Source organism: Myotis yumanensis, unplaced genomic scaffold (assembly GCF_028538775.1).
Source record: "Myotis yumanensis isolate MYYU_CA2020_CCGP unplaced genomic scaffold, mMyoYum1.0.hap1 SCAF_9, whole genome shotgun sequence".
Taxonomy (NCBI): Eukaryota; Metazoa; Chordata; class Mammalia; order Chiroptera; family Vespertilionidae; genus Myotis; species Myotis yumanensis.
Window position 1 is genome coordinate 37,656,646 of NW_027223760.1, and position 21,040 is coordinate 37,677,685.

Genomic DNA, 21,040 nt, shown 5'->3' on the forward strand with positions numbered 1-21,040 from the left:
TTGTTTAGCTTCTTATTTGCAACATAGTAATAGTTGCTTAGAGTTGCAGTTGAGAGGCCAGGAAGTGAGGCGGGGAACGTTGCAGTCTGCAGTCCCTGGAGCAAGCAAGCCTCCCTGCTCGCTTCAGTGCATGGCTGCCGGCCGCCATCTTGGCTGACAGTTAATTTGCATAAGGATACACTGATTAGCCAATGGGAAGGGTAGCGGTCGTACGCCAATTACCATGTTTCTCTTTTATTAGTGTAGACTAGAGGCCCGGTGCACGAAATTCGTGCACTGGGGGATGGGGTTCCCTCAGCCAAGCCTGCCCCGCAGTCTGGAAACCCTCAGTGGATGTCCTACTGATGGCCACAGTCTGGCAGCAGAGGCTCGGTGCAGCCGTCCCCGTGTGTGTGTGTGTGTGTGTGTGTGTGTGTGTCCACTGGTGGTCTGCTCCCAACCACATTGGAAGCTCAAAGTAGGCGCTGTGTGTCTGTGTGTGTGTGTGTGTGTGTGTGTGTGTGTGTGCGCGCGCGCGCGTCTGCTGGAGGCCTACCACCAGCCACACCCTGAAGGCTTCAAGCAGGCGCCCCTCTCTGTTGATCACTCAGGCTCCTGGCCTCCACTGCATGTTGTACTCTCCCCTGAGCTGTGGCCAGGGTGGGGCGCCCTTCCCTACTGTGGGATCCCCAGGGCTACCTAGGGAAAGGCACACAGGGGGGCTGGCTGCAGGCCGCCCTATCCTGCTCTGTGATCGCTGCTGCGATCCCACGGGCAAGTGCACACAGGGGCTGGCTGCAGACCACCCTTTCCTGCTCCGTGATCCCGGCTGCGATCCCACGGGCAGGTGCACACAGGGGCTGGCTGCAAGCTGCCCTTTCCTGCTATGGGATCTCCGGTTGCTCATCCCTGGTGGGAGGGCCTGTTGGGGGCCTGACTGCTGGATGAGGGACAGCAGTTCCCGCCAGTGCCAGGGGATCTCCGGAGGGAGAGCCGGTTGGGGGCCTGGCCAGCGGCAGATCGCTGGGGTCACGCCTGCCAGCCCTGGGTCGGGTTGCACAGGGGTGCCCGCGATCAGGGTCACAGATAGCAGGCCCGGATGGTGGCGGCCAGGCCAAATAGCGCTGTCCCATCCTGCCTGCAGTATGCAAATTAGCCACCATCTTTGTTGGCGGTTAACCGCCATCTTGACTGGCAGGTAATTTGCATAAGGCTCTGATTAGCCAATGGGAAGGGTAGCGGTTGTACACTAATTACCATTTTTCTCTTTTATTAGATAGGATTGTCTCCTCATTCATCATGATTTTGAAGCTGAACATTTTTCTGTATGCACTGCCAGTGGAACATAGATCCTGGCTAAAAGGCAACGACTAGATAATTATTATAAGTATAAATATAGACCATGAATATGGAAATATTTATCTCCACCCTATGCTGATACTTGAAATCAGACCATTAGAGATTAATTAATTTGGATCTTAAAGGCATTTCAATCTGCAGGAGTCCCCTATTAAAATAATAAAAAACCAGAGGTGAATAATCATTAAGCTGTTATCAGCCACCACATTATGGAGATTCCGATGAATAATATCTGCCAGGTAAAGGTGAAGTGAGAGACCCAACTGGAGATCAGGGTGACAAGCAACAGAAGGGCACCAAGATTGCCTTTTTGCATTCCTAAAGTCTCTGAGTAGCCAATTCTCCCCATTTCTATAAAAGCCTGTGCGTTGAAGGCAAGCACAACATCAAAGGATGTATGCTCAGTAAGCACTGGAACACACACCTTACCCAAAGAGTAGAAGAGTATAAGACGTTAGGAAGCTGCACCATCCAAGCCAATTTTAGAACAATTGGCCTCTTCCACATGAGCTTTCCACCTCAGTGCTTCCAATCTTATCTCCACAGGTCACATGGAACCAGAAAATGTGTAGTTTAACTCAGCTCCATGTCATTTGAGAGAGAAAACATCACAAATACTTGGACAAGGCATATCACAGACTTTGGAATAAAGAATTAATATTTTTAGTATTTTTTCATATGAGATCATATTTAGGCTACTCTGGGTAACTTTAAAATTATTACTGAGCTCATCACTTCCCTGATGTAATAACAAGATTTCATTTACTCAGTAACAATTCCAACCTCATATACAGATTGAGTTTTGGAAACCTTCCTTGGCTGTTAGACTACATGACCCACAGCTCCCAAATGCATAGACCTAAGGTGATACATGTCATTCATTCATTCCTTGAGCACCTACTATGTGTTGAGTGAGGTCTAAGCACTAGAAACATAGAAGAGGACAAAACAGGCAAAGCAAGCTCGTGTATGGACCTTATATCTCAGACCAGGGAGGACAGTAAGAAAATAAGTAAACCTGACATCTAAATGGATATTTCAGGTAGTGAAATATGAATATAAAAAATGAAACCCACAGGGAATGGCAAGGGTGACTCCAGGATAGATTTCCCGTTTCTTTGAGAAGATGGCATTGAATCTGAAGAGTGACTGGCTTCTGAAAGATGAGAAGAAGCCAATGCTGCAGAGATCTTTGGAAAGCATTTTAGGAAGAAGAAGCAGGTCCTGAGATTGAAACAAGCTTGGCATTTTGAAAGACGGCTGGTGTGGCTGGAGCCTAATGAGCAACGGGAGAGTGGGCCAGGATGACATTAGAAGCAGAGACAAAATTCTGAGGTGCTAGCTCTTCCATGAAGTCTGGGGCTGGGCATGACATAGAGTAGGTTCTCAGTAGAGGCAGGAAGCAAAATGTGGTCATCTTCCCCTCCCCAGCCTACCCCAGGTACCTGAGCAATACAGGAGAATCTCCCCTTAGTCTCCTGTCGAAATCTGAGGACAAGCCTACAGTAGCATCTTCAGACTCCTTTGAGGCATCAGGAAAGACCAGCATAAAATCCCATAGGAATTTTTGTAGGGTCTTATTTACAGGAAGAGGTGAGGGCTGTAGAAAGGAAATGGTTTATTTTTTTTTTAATGGAAGCATTTTTTATGGAAAGAGCATTGGTATTGAAGCCATGAGACCTTGGTTTAAAATGAAACTCACATTAAACTTTTTGTGCCTCGGTTTCCTCATATGAAAAAGGAAGTAATACTAGTACTTCAAGTGATGTTGTAAAGGTTCAATAATTGAGATCATGCCTATATTAAACATTCCTGGGAACATAGTTTGATAGATTTTAGCTGCTATGAATAGCTCTTAATAAACCAATGAAATTAATTATTAATATGTACTAATAACTTTATGAAGTCCAGAATCTTAATGGAATAAGTATTGATGAAGAAAAGTTTGCTTATGACCAGGAGAAATCATTGTAAGAAGAAAGCTTTACAGCATCATAGTTTAGTGAGTTAGTTAGGCATTGGTAGTTTATAGTTCAGAAATGTCTCTGTGGCATCGAAACTGTACATGGGAATGGTACGGTCTCAGGAGCCTTTTTCTTTCTCAGCATGAGGAACAATGTCCCTTCTTCCCACTGCAGCTACTGTGTGGGTTAAGGGTGAGGCCCAGAGGCTTAGAGTCCAAAAGCAAAAGCTGAGGCCTCCTCTAATTCATCTACATAGTGCTGACACAGGCATTCTTTTAAAAAAACAGTCCAATAACCAAAATAATGGGGGGAAATCTAACCTTTACTTGTATCTTCCATGACTTGTAAAGGTCATGTAAGTCCCAGCACAGAGCACTTTTCAATTCTCTTTACTCCGCTCCATGCCCAGGCCTCTGTCCTGGTCCCACTAACGTGCACACCTCCTCATCTTCCCGAGGACTCCTTCCTTCCAGGCATCTAGGACTCTCCTCTCTGCTTCTCCTTACTCTCTCCTTTCTCTTTCTGTACTCTTTCACAAACACATACGTGTGTATGTATTATATATGTGTGTGTATATGCACATATATGTGTCAGGGTGCATATAACTTTTAACAAAATGGAGCTACAATATGCATTTTTTTCTGAAAATTGCTTGCCCCTTAAAATATATAGTTGAGAACTTGTCTAGGTCTATTTCACTGCTTATGCCACATTGTATTCTATTTTTCTGAATATCCCACACTAGATTTCTAATTGTGGTTGCTTCCACATTTTTGCTATTAAAAACTAGTTTTACAAACCACTCAAGCCCCAAACTAAAAAGGTGTGTGTGTGTGTGTGTGTGTGTGTGTGTTGTGTGGTGTTCCAGTTGAGGTGGAGGATGGAAGATTAAGGAGAAAGTCAAGTGGATTGAATTCAGCACTAAAACGACCGTTCTCCAATACTAAATGTACTTGAAATTTATTCCCCTGCATGGTAGGTAAATGTCCTTCAGTTCTTGAAACAATAAATCCCACAAACTTCCCATAAGCTTTGCAGAGGTGAACTGTGAGATTGGTTCCATCGGCATCCGTTCGGATCTGGATTGGAAAGCCCGTTTTTTCTCCTGAGCCCTGGATCGAGGAAAGGTCAGAGGGTGCCGTGTTTCAGAGCTGCTGGGCTCTGGAGGTTGCCAGACTGATGGAGTAATTGCTTCCAAAACCCAGACTTTGCCACCATCTCCTCGGGTTCAAATCAGCATGACTTGCAGCACCCCGCCATGGCAGTTAAAACTTTAACGTGCGCTTCTTATTATAATCTAAATTCACTCCTTAGAATATTGAGATTCCCAAACAGCTCAGCTCTGGACAGACAGTTTTCCCATGGCTCCCAGTAACCACAAAGGCGAGGCTGAGACATCACAGCCTCTAGTTCACAACTTGAAATCTTGTTGCGGGAAAATGTAAGTGCAACCATCAGGTAGCATTAATCAGTATTTCAGTATCAGGGCATGTACCTTTGTGCTAGGTTCTGATCAATAAATGTGGAGGGAGGTCCGCTATGTGGGGTAGCAGTAGGCTCTTCATTCGGTGAAAATCCTTTATGCTGTGGCCCTAGCAGACCTGGAGAGCGGTTCGGTTCGTGTGTGCCCTCTGGATCACCGCACACTCAGCAGTTTCTTGAAGCACTTCAGCCACTCGTCACCCTCACGCAGTCTTTCCTGCCCTTATACAAACTCCCAGGTTTCCTGAAAATCAAAACTGCTCCAGTTCAACCTATCGGATGCCACTGTACCCACCTTACCATTTGTTTTCATTATGTAACAAAGTTCGAAAACCCCTGCTGGTCTTACATAACCTCAGACCCATGGGTGTCCCCTGTGACTGACTAGAATTCCATTTCATGATCCTTATCCCAGGGTGACCACAGCCAGACTCAGGGTCTGTGCACCAGCAAAGAACTGCAACTGGAACATAGGATCGTGGCCTCTTTTCATCTTTAGAATCTGAACATTTGTTTAGACATGGATGTGCTGTTTTTATATTAGAAATTATGTTCACTTAGCCGCTGACTGGAATGTGATGTCAGGCCTTCTCCCGACTGTCCCCTTCTCGAGGATTTGTGAGCCGTTAGGAAACTCCAGCATGTTCTGTATAAATTAGAGCAACCATCTCACCCCTATACACAAAGTCTGTTATTTTCTATTATTATTCGAAAATACAGGCATGAAGAAAATGGTTTGCCTCTTCACAGCCCTTTTGTATTTCATAATTCTGCTTTACATTCTCACCACCACCCTGTGGACAAAGGAACTATGTTTCTAATTTATAAATAAAGAAACGGGTTTTAAAAGCCGACATACACTCGCTCATCTCCTCTTTGCATGGTGCTTTACTGATCTCACCCCCTGGAGACATGGGGACCTTGGTAGTTTTCAGTAGGAAAATGACAGTATCTATGACTAGGATGCAAGAATCTTTTTATTTCCTATAATAGAAAGAGCACAAAAAGGAAACTTTGATTCGTGTAACATAATTGTACGGATCATATCAATCCATTACTCCGCTGTGTACAGCAGTTTGCAATTTTCCCGTCCACCCTTCTGCCAAAATGGGAGGCTTTTTCCACATTGTACTTACCTAATGGATTTGATATAAAATCTGTGTTTCTGTGGAGGTGGGGCTCTCGGATTTTGTAGACTATCAATATGTGAGGGCCTAAGGGCCATCTCACATTACAGCACCCCTCCTCTGCACAGCTGCAGAGTGTGGCCAGATGCATCGCACTCAGTTCCGCTTCTGCTGTGACCATTCTTTATGACAACAGGGCAGACAGTAAAAGGAGAACTTAATGGTATTAGACCTGAATTACAAAGACGTGGGGAGAAAATGATACGAGGAACTAGATACTAACGGGAGACACAGTGAAGACAGAGTGACATCCTTGGGGCTGGCCACCCTCAGCGCCATCCTTGGCCACCACGAGTACAGGCGAGGACCATGGTAATACAGAGGGCTCGCAGTGTGTTCTGCGGGCTTTTAGAACCATCAGGGGTTTCACTCATGAGAGTGAAATAGCCAGTTGTGCATTTTAGAGAGATTTCTCTGCTGGCTTTGTAAAGGCTGGATTTATGATAAACAATCCTGGAGTTCATGTGCGTCCAGGTGGGAGAGGGTGGCCTGAGCCCGGCAGCAGGAGGAATGAAGAGGAGGGATGTAGGGCAGAATGTGTCGGAGGATGGTTATCAGGCCTTTGAGGTGGGTTGGATACCCGGGAATGACTCTCATGTTTCTGGCTTGAGTGGCAAAGTGGGAACAGCTCTTATGTGGAGTATATTTTAGGTAGAGTTAATGTGGAGAAAAATGGGTTCACTTTCAGTCATAGTGTTTAAGGAAGGTACTTGTAGGACAAGGTAAGCTGTCCAGTAAGAAATGCATATCCTGCCCTAACCAGTTTGGCTCCGTGGATAGAGCGTTGGCCTGTGGACTCAAGGGTCCCAGGTTCGATTCCAGTCAAGGGCATGTACCTTGGTTGCAGGCACATACCCAGGGGGGAGTGTGCAGAAGGCAGCTGATCGATGTTTCTCTCTCATGGATGTTTCTAACTCTCTATCCCTCTCCCTTCCTCTCTGTAAAAAATCAATAAAATATATAAAAAAAGAAAGAAAAAAAAGAAATGCATATCCTAATCTTAAAGTCATAGTAGAGATCTATCTATATGGATAAATTTGGGAAATATTGACCTGTGACTAGTAGTTAAAACCATGAATTTGGGTAAAATGGCCCAGGAAAATTAAAAAAAGCAGATATGTCCCTGGGACGGACACGCAAGCTTTTAAACACTGGACAATCACCCAGTCGCCCTCCCAGAATCACCCTCCCATGGCCACTTCTGTGTACTACACTACTTATTAAGTATTTTTAATTTCAACTTGCATGTAATAATTATAATGGATATGATAAATTTGTTCTTCAACCTCCAGATGCAAAAAAGTTTTAGTTTTGCTAAATCAGGCAGATCTCCCCCCAGTCCTTTATTCCCCAAGGTGTGAGAGGTTCTGGCTTGCTATTCCCTCATTCTGTGGAATCAGTCACATGGAAACTTTTGGGACTAACCCAAGACAGAAATTTGAGTCAAGAACAAGAAGCCCACATGTTCCCATTCTACACCTAGTTATTCATTTCACTACTTTTTGTTATTAACTTTTCACTTTGGACCCCAATACACTTAGGATGACTAGTACACATTGGACATAACGAATAGCTCCAAATGAGGAGAGTTTGAGGAAATGTCGGAATTGACTGTGGGGACCCTGAAAAGCTTTCCAAGAAAACTTAGACCTGCCCCACACCTCCAAGCATCCCAGTACACATAACTGTTTCAAGCATTCAAAATGAAATAGGATTATCTCTTAAGTACCCCTACGTTTAAATGCACCGTTGACAGATAGGACAAAGGAGTTTTCATGACGACTTAGGAACAAGCCATTTTATCACATCCCCCATGGTCTGCCAATTAAGCAGCCCACAGCTGTGCAAGAAGCGTCCTGAGCATCGTGACCTTTAGGTTTTCACCATCGTGTTCTTTTTCTCCATGGGACTCTATCACCATTCTTGCCCAATTATATCGTTGACTCCTCCCACAAGTGTATAACAGCCCCTCTTTGGCTGTAGCAATGGAAAAGGCTTTCTGGAGAGGGTGAAACTGCCCAGGAAGCAGCATTTTAACATGCACCCCTTCATTTTTACTTAATTTGCCCTATAAAATGAGGCTGAGAGCTGAACAAAGCAACTTTTACCTTTCCTGAAAGTACAGGGTGTTTTAATTAAGAGAGTAACTTTTTCTCCGTGTAAGGACACCTCTGCAAATAGACTCAAATGTTCATGCAAATGAAGCTGTCTGTTTTATTGTTGTAAATCGCACCCAGCCATAGTGCACAACAGAAGACTCCATCACAACCCTCAGAACACTCAAATTTCTAAGCTGCGAGTCACTGAAAATTTCAGAGTAACTAGTCTCCTAGTATTTTTTTTACAATGCAGAGTACTTGCCACTTAAAGCTGAAGCCTGTAGGCTTCTCAGTGCAGTGGCTCCAGGAAATTGCTGAATCTGAGAGGATGAGCAAGCCCCCTGGCGTCCAGACCGCACCCGCAGCCACACGCCTCAGTAAACCACAGCCAACAGAGCCACAGACCATCTCCTCCACTCAACCAAATGCCAACTGGCCCAGCCACTGCCTCTTCACCTTTCCTAATTACCTATCTCCCCTCTGAGCAGGAAGGAAAGACAACAGAGGCCTGACACCAAGGTGAGACCTGAATGCTCCTCTCTGCCTGTCAGCGCTCTGGTCTACCTTTGTTCAGACACAATTATTTCCAGTGTTTGGGTCACTCTACTTCCTGACTTGCTCATTCACTCTTTCTTTCATCATATTTTTATTTAAGTGATACTCTACAAAACCATATAGCACATTGCAGGGTTCAAGGATATTCCCATTTGTGTGTCCTAAATGGGTTTTTCTCTAGGTCAATAAGGAGATGAAGAGATAGGGAGCACACAGTTCTGAGCAGTGAGCAGGAGCAAAGGAGTGAGAAAAGAACAGGACAGGACAGAAGGGCAAAGGTCGATATGGGTCTGAGATGAGCGGACAGCTGGAGAAGTCAGAACTATAAGGAGAGTTCAGTTCAGCTTGCTGCTTCCCCTTAGAGAATTCGCCTGCTGAAATAAAGCGGGCTGGGGAGGAGCCAGGGTTTGTTGGCTTGCTATTTGCCTAGTTAAGGAAAGGAACCCCATTTCCCATCCTCCCCACCTTGGCCAAGCCCTTAGGCAGTGACTGTACATGATACTGTAGCCATCAGTTTAGTGGTGATTAATAACATGTGTTGGACATTTATTTTGTGTCAGCACTCTGCTAAATGTTTTTTATGGATCATCTCCTGTGATTCTCAACACCCTATGAGAGTTTCCAATGTTATTACCATTGTATAAGGGAGAAAATTGCAATCCAGGAAGATCAAGAAATCCAGCCAGAGTTGCCCAGGGGTTAGGGATGATGAAGCCAGATGGTCTGACTCAGGAGCCTGCATGTGGGCCACTACACAGCATCTGCACCAAGTGACAGACAGGCCAGAGCAGCCCCATAAGTTCACCTGCTGTCATCCCTCCCACCTTCCCGCCAGCACATCCTCATGGTCCCTGCCCTTGCCAACATGACCACCTCGGAGGGGACCACAGCACACCTAGTGTTCTGTTGCTCCTTGTGAACATACAAGAAAATCAGCAAGTGCAGGCTGTTGACAGGCAGCTGAGAAGCAAACTGAAGAACTCCAGGAGATTCAAGAATTAGAATATATTGAATTTCAATACAACAAAAAAGCTGTCATTTGGCTGTTTGGGGAGAATACGGAGAGAGGGAGCAGGGAGGTTGGCTTATAAAAATGCTCAGACCTCATCTTGCATTCAGGAACACCAATAGAGACTACCTAAGATGCATAAATTTATCAATATCTACAGAGGTATATTTTAAGCATACAGGGATATACTTTAAAAAGTTAAAGGTACAGAAAGAGTTTTTGCTAAATTGGGTTTGGGATGGGGAGGGGTGAAGCAGGAATTGCGTTTTACTCTATCCCTTCTAGCACCACTTGACTTTGAAAACTATGTATGTCCAATGCTTTGTTAGAAATTAAAATTAGACTTAGTGAATTGCTGCCCATCAGAAAATATCCTTAGAAATTTTGAAGTCATAATCCCATACCAAATAATCACGGGTGAAATCGAGGGAAATGGCCATTGAAGGGTTTGGATGAAGAGGTGATACTGCATTTTCTGCTGATGGTTCACTGAAGTCTGAGTGATGTGTCAGCCGTGTCTGGTTGGCTGCCCCAGCCCTGTTCTTCTGCACCAGCTGGAGGTACCACCTGGTTCCTCTCCCCACAGGAGAGTAGCCCAGAATATATTTAAAATGCTTTCACATGCCCCAGTCATGTTCAAGCTTATAGAACCATCAACCTCCCCCCAGCCATTTCGGCCAGCCTCTGATAATGTGGTCCCACCCTCGGCTGGGCTCCTGACCTCTTCCACCTGCTTCATCATTGTTAGTATTGACTAGTCCCTCCAGACTCAGATATGTATTTCAGCTCTGTTTCACACTTTCCCTCTCAATTTCCAACCTTGCCCCCCTTCTACCTGTCCACACTGGCCATCCACGAGTCCTTGTCTTATTTCCCACTTGGTATTCTCATCCAATGTCACTTTACCTTCCACAGCACTGACCTTGATTGTAGGTGTGAATTTTAAATGTTCTAATAACCTTAAGGTTATGAGGCCATCAGTCTTGCAAATGCATGGCATTGTTCAATGAGTTCTATAGGGATCCATAGATTTAAGTCATAGGTCAGGAAAACGCTGGTGTGCTAGTGGAGGCCATGTCCAGTGACCAGTGGGTGCTAAAGCACCATTAGCTTTGATTTCTATTTATTTAGAACCTTCAGTACTCAAGTTACTATAAAGTAGATGTTGTCCCATGAGGAATTTGCCTGTGGACTAAAATTGAATATAATCAAGAGATGCAGCTGTTTACTTACCCACTGATTTAGTAATTATTTAATGAGTACTTACTTTGTTCTGGGGCCAAAGGTTAAGAAGAAGAAATGGTTTGCTCCCAGCTTTCAAGGAGCTTGCAGTCTGTTGGAAGCATTATAAGCAAATAATAACAATGCTATAAGCTCCTAGCATCGTGAAGTACAAGGAGCACCAGCAAAGGCACACATGTTATCTTGTCACGACCCAGAATCCCAGAGATTGGGCCCTGGACTCATCAGTACAGGCCTTACAGAAATTCATCAGGGTATGTACCCTGCTCATTAAAACCTTTAAGCCCACATTCCCATAAGCATGAATAGAATACGTTCTATTCATGTACTACTATAATCATATATTGTGTATATCATAATGTATAACCAACATGGGTATTTTAAGGAATGAGGATTTTAAAGTAAGTGTAAATAAAGTTTCTCCCTCATCACCTCCTGGGTAGATACCTCAACTCTGACATGACCAGTCAGTGTAGAGTCCTCACCATTACTGAGCAAGAATCTGGACTGAGTAAATTTGGCCAGAGATCTGGGGCAGCCCATGGGGACAGCTGCAATGATACTATGGAATAATCCAGACATTTCCAGGAGGACGACTGGGAACCACTATTTGTACAAGCTTCATTTTCCCTGCCAATCGGTCCATTCAAGAAACCAAATCGGCTCGAAGTTGCTTAGTGAGCACACAGTTCAAACAAATGGGATCAGCATCTGTAGGGATATCTCGCCAAACTAGAATAACTGGTCGAACTGTCCTTCTCCTCTCTGGGGATTTTTCTGTCTGAATAGCCAGTGCTGGACCTCTGATGTGTTTGACTTTTCGCTTTCCTTTTTCTAAAATCACTTTAGACAATTAACCCTCATGTTAACACATCACCACCTCAGAAAATAAGAATGAGTCTAATGAACAAAATAAACTGATTAACAAAATAGAACCAGGGGCATGAACATGAAACAGATTGACAGATGTCAGAGGAGAGGTGGGTGGGGCAGATGGGATGAAAGAAGGTGAAGAGCATAGCCAAGAATATAAATGCACAGCCCATGGACACAGACAACAATGTGGTGACGGTCAGCAGGAGGGGAGAGCAGGAGTCTGGGTGGGAGAGAGAAAAGGGGTGGAAATGGGGGACACCTATAATAATGTCAATAGTAAAATAAATACATAAATAAATAGAATGCACTAGATTGGATTGTAGCTTGAAAAATGCTGATTACATTCATGTCCTGGGAATACTGCCTAAAGAGACAGAATTGCCCTGCTTCAGGCTGAAGTATGTCTGGGGGCACATCCTCCCAGGCTCTTAAGGTTGTTAAAGGTTCTGCCCCAATTGGATGAGCTGAATCCTGCTGGCCTCGGGCATGTGGCTTCATTCCCTCCTAAAACTCTGACTGGTGATTGGGTTTCAACTTCTAGGTTGATTTAGGTTTTATTTCAAGAGATCTTCATTTTCAGCCACTGGTCAAGGTGAGCCTGAACTCCTCTGACCAGATATTAAGCCAGGTCGTGAGCCAGAAAGAGGACTCAGATCCCAGAGGATAGCAACTTAAATAGTTAAGATTCTTTCTTCTCAGGTATTAGTCTGACCAATGTCAAGTAATATTCTTCTCCCCAAGAGAAAACTAGTCTGTTGTTCTCACACTGAAAGCTATTATATTGCTATGTTTAAAAATATATAGCTTAAACCTTCATGAAGACTTTGGGAACACTTTAAACAATAGACTCTACCACCACCCCTGGTTTTACCTTACTGAAAACATTTGTAAACATAGTTCACACTGACTTACTGGTAATATATTACCATTCATTCATCTAAGTGTCGCTATATTCTACATGTCTCTAAGAACAACAACAAATAGTACTAATTAAATAAGAGGTTATTTTAATATCTCATACGTTAACAATATTCTATATTTAATTTAAAATTACAGCTTAAGCATAACAGTAACAACACCAAGTTAATTTTATATAAGAATAGTAGCTGAAACCGGTTTGGCTCAGTGGATGGAGCGTCGGCCTGCGGACTGAGGGGTCCCAGGTTCGATTCCGGTCAGGGGCACGTACCTGGGTTGCGGGCACTCTCCAGTGGGGGATGTGCGGAAGGCAGCTGATCGATGTTTCTCTCTCATCGATGTTTCTGACTCTCTATCTCTCTCCCTTCTTCTCTGTGAAAAATCAATAAAATATATTTAAAAAAAAAAAAAAGTAGTTGAACTGAATATTGCATCTGTGCATAATTTGCATAAAAGGAAGGGAAAATCCTATCTAATAAAAGCCCAGCGACCAAATGGCAGAACAACCAGAATGACTGGCTGACCAGTTGCTGTGATGCACACTGACTACCACAAGGCAGATGCTCAACGCAGGAGCTGCCCCCTGGTGGTCAGTGTGCTCCCACAGTGGGAGCGCCGCTCAGCTAGCCGGGATGAGCAGCGCTCCCACAGCAGGCTGATCCCGCAGGCCACGCCTCCCACCAGTGCACGAATCCCGTGCACCGGGCCTCTAGTATAGTATATAAAAACCAATAGACTAAATTCACTTAATTCATTGTATTCTTGGAAGGAAATATAGCAAAATTCAGTTTTGAAAAAAACAACATATATTTTAGGTGTTAAAATAAAATTTTCCCCAGACAATTTGCTGATCTACTGGACATTTAATTCAGTGATTCATGGATTGGGCAGCATCCACTCCAGGAAATAGAAATGAGCTCTGAGGAGTTTACAAGGCAGAGATTTTTATAGCCCCAGTAAGCAGAAACTAAGAAGATATACTGGGTATCTTCTGATTGGTTAGAGCAGGGGTACTTCCCTTATATGGACCAAAGGGAAGACTTGGAATGGTGGAATGGGTCAGATAACTTGTGCTGAGCAAGCAAGTGCCAATAGACTGACCTAGGTCTTCCTTTGCTGGGAGAGCTGAGCATAGAAACTTAGTTAAGTTTTGGTTTGCTGACATGGGGCTTAGCATGAGTGACTCCATCTTGGCCTAATCTGATGACTGTAGCATACATTAAGCATTAAAGTTAAAGGCTTTAGTAACTGTTTTAAAGCACGCTCATGTACTTTAGACTTTAGGTGTGATAGTAAATGTACTCAGAATTGTATGTATTCAAAGGGAATCTCTGCCCTGGCAATGAAGTTGAGAGTGAGCTGTTGGTCTCATTTTCAATTCTCGGTTCATCTGTTCTAATGGAATGTAACTCATCCAGTGTGGTATTTTTATTTTGTCCTGTGAGCTGCTTTTCTCATGGGGACACTGGCTACTACTAGGCAATAAGACAGTCATGTGTGCCGAAGCCGGTTTAGCTCAGTGGATAGAGCGTCGGCCTGCGGACTGAAAGGTCCCAGGTTCGATTCCGGTCAAGGGCATGTACCTGGGGTTGCGGGCACATCCCCAGTAGGAGATGTGCAGTAGGCAGCTGATCGATGTTTCTCTCTCATCGATGTTTCTAACTCTCTATCTCTCTCCCTTCCTCTCTGTAAAAAATCAATAAAATATATTTTAAAAAAAAAAAAAAGACAGTCATGTGTTCTCCATGATCTCAAGGGCAAAAGCTCATTAAGAGCCCATAGGTGGGCTTAGCTCAGCATTACCCACCCCCTACAGCAGTGATGGCGAACCTTTTGAGCTTGGCATGTCAGCATTTTGAAAAACCCTGACTTAACTCTGGTGCCGTGTCACATATAGAAATTTTTGATATTTGCAACCATAGTAAAGCAAAGACTTATATTTTTGATATTTATTTTATATATTTAAATGCCATTTAACAAAGAAAAATCAACCCAAAAAAATAAGTTCGCGTGTCACCTCTGACACGCGTGTCATAGGTTCACCATCACTGCCATACAGGTAAGAGTGTCACCTGTAGTCCCCAGGGAGTTAGAGGTACTCCCCCATTTGTAATCCTCCCATGCTCCATTTCTGAGTGACTGCTGATTGGTTATTCCACACGAAGGTGGATGATCAGCAAGGCAGAACACCAAAGACCTTGCTCCCATTCTCTCCCACTAGGCTCAGCCCAGGTGCTTCCTGCACCAACCAAAGGGGCCAGCACACATGCAGGAGTTCCACACTGCCCCCACCACCACACACAGTGTCCCCAGGGGTGTCTCCCAATTTCACCTCTATTGGATCTGCTCCCCACAGTCCCTACAGGGCCACTCGGGATAGGATCCCCAACTCTCAATCTTAATAAAATATTGTATATACATACACACAGATAACTTTTGGAAAGTCATAAGTATGCTGTGGGGCTTCGGGGCAATGTTGTTCCACAAAATGAGAGGAAACAAGGATGATTGCCCATGGAAATTTATTAAAACTCAAGTAAAGATCTTCGTCACTGCCATGATCAAGGTGTCAATGGCCCACATGTTTCTCTTTTCTTCCCACAGGGAATTATTGGAATGCTGCCTCTTTCCCAAACCCGTCATCCTATCTGCACTTCTCGACTTTCCAGGGGGAAACCAGTGCTGACATTTCTTTCTACTTCAAAACATTAATCCCACAGGGAGTATTTCTGGAAAATCTGGGGAACACAGATTTCATCAAACTCGAGCTGAAATGTGAGTATAAGATCTTTGTCAACTCTTGTCGCTCATTCTATGCTGGCTCTGGCCCTGACTGCATTATGTCATTGGAGTCAAACATTAAGGGCTTCTTTGCCCCAGGAACAGTGCTGAAGGGTAAATACACAAAGTGAGGAAGGACCTATTGTCCTGGGGTTGCTCACAGGATGCAGGCCCGTACAGAGATTCCCAAGCAAAGGTCTTCAAAGAAGAAAGAGAAAATAAATTGCCCTAACAGTATGGAAGAAGAGTGGGTATTTAGATTAAAATTATAGAGAATGAGAAGGCAGAAAGAAATGGAGGGGGGAGGGAGGAAGGAAGGCAGAAGGAATGGGAGGGAAAGGAAGGGAAGGGAAAGGAAGGGGAAGGGAAAGGAAGGGAAGGGAAGAGAAGGGAAGGAAAGGAGAGGAAGGAGAAGAAGGAGAGGAAGGAGAGGAAGGAGAGGATGGATTGCCCTGACAAAATTGGAGAATGGATATTTAAATTTTCTTTTTGTTTATTGTCCAAAGAGACAGGGTAAAGAGTAGATAGAGAATTTCGTAAAGAGACCAGTAATAAGGCATGAGAGAGTGAGGAAAAATACATAGGCATTAGGAATAATAAAACTTAACATCTGTGAGTTCGTGAAGCAGCGTGGACAGTCATACTGAGCAATGTGATGAAACTTTACACCTGCAGCTTTCCAGAAGAGATCCCATACCTACACACCCTTCAGTTCAGAATTTATTTAGCCAAGGAAACAGAAACATAATCAGGGCAAGGGCAGATGCTGCCTAGCTCAGCTCAGCTTGCCTTGGCTCCCAAAGACCCTCACAAGGTCACACGGGGGGATGCCATCTGTGGGAGGCCGGGGTTCTCTGCATCTGAGAAGTGCCGTCCTCATCATACCAGGGCCCTTCCCTCATTGGGGCAACAGTACAGCTTTAGGAATTTGTAGTCCTCAGACTTCCAAGTTTGGTGAATCTGCTGGCTGATTAGAAAAATACAAAATCAGCAAGACAACAGATGCAACCAGGAGGGGAAACTAGTCCCTCGGCGTCTCTCCACAAAATCTTGGTGCCCACTGCCCACATCAGAAAGTCTCCTTCCTCCTAGTCTGTGCCCTTTATCCGAGTGCTTATGCCGCTGGTCCAATGATCTCAAATCCTTGTCCTAGAAATATCTGATGCAATATTTTTCTCACTTTGTAGTTTTCATTATGCATTCTGGTCTTTAAAAGAAGGAATCTGAGAAAAACATCTTTCTGCTAAGATCCTTTGGGATTCTTTGTATGAAATGGTGGAAGGGTGTAGCAGGAAGTGTGCAGACTTTGGAGTTGGCATTCACAGGATGAATACTAATTCTTGGGTAAATTGCTTCATCTCTTTGAATCCCAATTTTCTAATCTGTAAAATGATAATTTCTGGGGATTGTTATGATGATAGGATGTAGATGTTTATTAAGTATTTATTTCAGTGCAGTAGTTATAATTTATCATTTTTCCAGGGATGCTGGTTGTAGATCTAATCTGAGCCAGATCTGATTGAAAAGGAGACTGAGGATATTCTAGCCCCATAATTAATTAATAAATAAATAGGAATCCTCTCTTTTCATCAACTATGCATTGTAATTACTTAAAAGGGAGTTTTACTTTCCAAAGTTAGAAGTAATTGAGTCATACTATTTTCTGACTTGCACATTACTTGGATTGTATTTCAGAATTATCTCATGGCAAAAAAGAAAATTGACAGTTCTATATTTGAGTAATTTTATACTTTCCTACAGAATTACTTGGACTCACCTATCCTTGCTTTATCCCCAAGGTTTGTAAACCTTTGTCTGGGTTGGAAAGAAGGTAAACCAGTTATATAAAGAGAAGTTCTTCTACTTGTATGTGTTATGGGCCATTGAGTTAGCTCTGACTCCTGGTGACCCCATGAATGAGTGACATCAATAGTGTCCAGTCCTCAACAGCCCTGCTCAGCTCCTGCAGACTCAACCTATGGCTTATTTTATACAGTCAGTCCGTCTCATATTTTGTCTTCCTCTTTCTCCTGCTGCCTTCTCTTTTTCCAAGTATTCTTGTCTATTCCAAAGAACCCTGACTTCTCATGATGTGTGGAAGCAGGACAGCTTCAGTTTTGTCATTTTTGCCCCCAGTAATGTTTCAGAAGAGCTCTATAGACTTCTCTAGATCCTTTTTCTGACCAAGACAATAATCACAACCATGTTTCTATCATCAGGCCATCACTTACTGAGCGCCTACTGTGTCAGAGGCAATGGGGTGGATTCTGGAATTTCTAAGATGAAGACAAGACCACCCAATACCCTCACCTAGTAAAGGAGACAGTCACATTAGTAGCAGTATGGATATGTAACTTCTATTGAGAGTTTTCTAACTGCCAGACACATCAGGAAGGTGTGACTACATCACACACGGATGCGGCGAGGGATATGGAGGAGTGTGTACCATTGTATCTCTCGGGCCAGAATAGCACATGACACATGGCAGCTGCCGCGTTGGCATTTATTGAGTGAAGGAAGTGAATGAATATGGTGCTAGTCTAAATAGAGGACCATGGGAGATCTAGCTGCAGAAGGAGATCACCACAATTGTGGGGCTGGTGATCAAAATGATGACAAAGAATAGAGTGAAAGGTGGAAGGAGAGGTCATGTTTGGGCAAGTCAGGATTTCCCAGGAAAGCAATTTGGGTGATAAGAGGATTGAGGAAGCATCATTTGGCCATGCAAGTGGGACTTCAGTTGTTTGAAAAGGCTATTAAGAACATCAGGGAGCTGGTAGCCTGGTCACCCACATCACTGTTGAGGCCCCTAGTGGCAATGGCAAGGGTCAGAGTGGTCAGGAAGTCTGTGAGCCAAGTGTTACAGTCCTCAGGGTCACAGTATGAAAGCAAAAGAATGGGGAGAGGGTTGTCACAGGAGGGCACATTGCTGAATGGGGCTCTGGTGCTGTAGAATAGAAGTTCTAACAGGTGAAGAGGATGTCCACTGTCTCCTAGCCCCAGGTACAGACAGCCCCTGGGGAAAGGGGTTGCAATGCCAACTGTTAGGTAGCCTGTAATTAGAGGAAGGAAGTGTTCCAAAGTGTTTGATGATAGCAACCATGGAATTTTCATTTTTGTTCAATAATTTAAGAGACTTTCAAGGACACAGCATTTTTGAAAGGGGTGTTCACTGACTAGGAAATATTAAGGAAAAGCATCCAGAAATGTTGTAATGCATTAGCACAAGCATCCACATTGACCGAGTTTGAGCTTTTCCCAATATCAGGATGACTCAGAGAAAACATTTGCATTTAGCAGACATATCTCCCAAAAAATGTGGAGGCAGCAGTCTAATGTCCTGCTAATCTGAAGAAAGGGTATTAAGGAACAACTTTCATTTTCCGAGATGCAGCCTTCTGTAATACACATGCTTGAGAAAGAGAAGAAAACATTCTGCAATATATAGAAACTGATGAATCAGAAGAAATAAACTAGCGGCAATTTATCTTCCATTATTTCAGAATTAGGACAGCTTTTTTTATTAAAAGAGCTTCACCGTATGTAGGCATGAGGAATGCCTAATTCCACTCCATCGGCCTGTTGTGCCTTTGGGATATTAGTTAGGATGTTTTATCTTTTTTATATATACTGAGTTTTTATTAATACAAATCAGGTGTTAGCACCTACATTTTTCTTTTCACTTGCCCAATCCAACTTACATTATCAATATAGATTTTTTTCTCATCAACTGTCCAACTTTCCACTTAGCACCTCCATAATAGAAATTTCACTTATTCTATTGTTTCTACTACTTTGCAAGTCTAACTATGAGTTCAATTTATATTAAAGATTTGGGAATCTAAAGAATGATTCTGACTTGGTCATTATAATACATAAGGGAAAAAATTACCTCTTCAAGAAAAATTTTTAAAACCAGAATAGCAACACTATTGTAAATTTTTAAATGTTTAATAAATTTCTCCAGCTTTTGATTTAAACCTTTTCAATTTCAGTTACGGACAAAAAAAGTTTAGAGATATAAATTCAAGATGAAATTTGTGCTATGTTACAGCAATTTACTATATTAGTTTTTATTAAGTGTTAAAAGATATACAAACAATTGGTAAATAATAAAGTCACATGGAATTTACCCAGATTTATTTGTCAGTCTTACTGAAGGAACAGTTATTTGAGTAAATGGTGTAGGTATCCTAGAGTTAGAAGGAGACTGTCCTCTAATAAAGAAAAATTGCCCAAGCTACCTTAGATGCTACTGATCCACCTATGTTTGCTGATTTGGAAATTTCTAGAAGCAATTGAGGACTCCTCTTATGCTGGCCAGATAGAGTCACCTCTCTCTACAGAGTTGTGGTCCTGCCCTTCTTTCTCCACATCCCAAGGGTACCTTTAGAAGTCTACCCCACTACTGAAATCCTGCCCACGCAAAATATTTTTTTATTGCACCTTGATTTATAAAACATATATAAGGCAGAAGTAGCTCTGGCAGGTGTGGCTCAGTTCATTAAGGCATTGCCCTGTGCACTGAAGATCATGGGTTCGATCCCTGGTCAGGGCACATACCTAGGTTGTGGATTCAATCCCCAACAGGGGCCTGTACAAGAGGTAACCGATGGATGTATCTCTCTCACATCAATATATTTTTGTTTTCTCTCTCTCTCTCTCTTTCTCTCTTCTCCCCTCTCTCTTCTAAAAAAAAAAGACAGAAGTCTTCCCTTTTCCTAAAAACAACAAAATTTCTACAAGGCAATTAATTCAGTGCATTGCCTAGAAAATAATGGGCATCCTCATTAAAGAGCATCTTCACATGGTGTTTGAAGAGTGTATATGTTTTGTGTCATTAGTATAGAGAAATGCTAAACTTTCAGAGTTTTTTTTCTGATTTTCTGATTTTCTCTGATTCTAATGTTTCATGAATTATTTATTGTGTGGAGAAGGCCACAGAATCTTTCTCTTCAAAAATATGGCATGTTAAAACGTCAAAAAGACCAACCACTAGAATCAGCCTGCCTCTGACCAGCTGGAAAACAGCAGGTATTCTACGGGGAGAAGAGCTTAAAGGAGCTTGAATTCATAATTCTAGTCTGAGACAAGGACAGGAGAAAGTATATTGGTATTACTCAGTAATAAACATGTGGATTAATGGAAACAGTAGAAATATGTATGTGGAGTTATAATCAGGTTAGGGACCCTACAGCTGTCATTCTAGAAGCTAACAGCATCTCTGCAGGCGTGGTGTTTTTATAAAAACAACTACTTCAGGAAGAACGAGTCAGTGTCATCCTTAGTCAGTGGATGTTACTAATGCTGGAGAATTGATTCAACTAAGAATGACACTTGGGACCAATTAATTCAAAGCTGATTTTAAAAAAAGGAGAAGAGATACAATAAATCAGAGAATGATGCTTCATTTGAATATACTGAGTAAGTGACTGGGAAAGATCACTTGAAATAGCTCAAAACCAGAACTATCTCAAAGGGCCATCCAAAAACAGCCACAGTACAACAATGCTAGGCTTTTACAAGATATCAAACACCTACATTAAAGCCATGTGACAAAGCATTGGCCAACTGATGTCAACTGGAAAC

General features: G+C 43.0%; 1 protein-coding gene across 1 annotated transcript in view; it reads left to right on the forward strand.

Moving 5' to 3' along the window:
• CNTNAP2 (contactin associated protein 2) overlaps positions 1 to 21,040 on the forward strand; it is a 1,802,564-nt gene that overhangs the window by 1,589,730 nt on the left and 191,794 nt on the right. Inside the window, exon 16 of the mRNA XM_070424092.1 lies at positions 15,275 to 15,445. Coding sequence (XP_070280193.1) covers positions 15,275 to 15,445 — 171 coding nt within the window. The remainder of the gene's footprint in view (positions 1 to 15,274; positions 15,446 to 21,040) is intronic.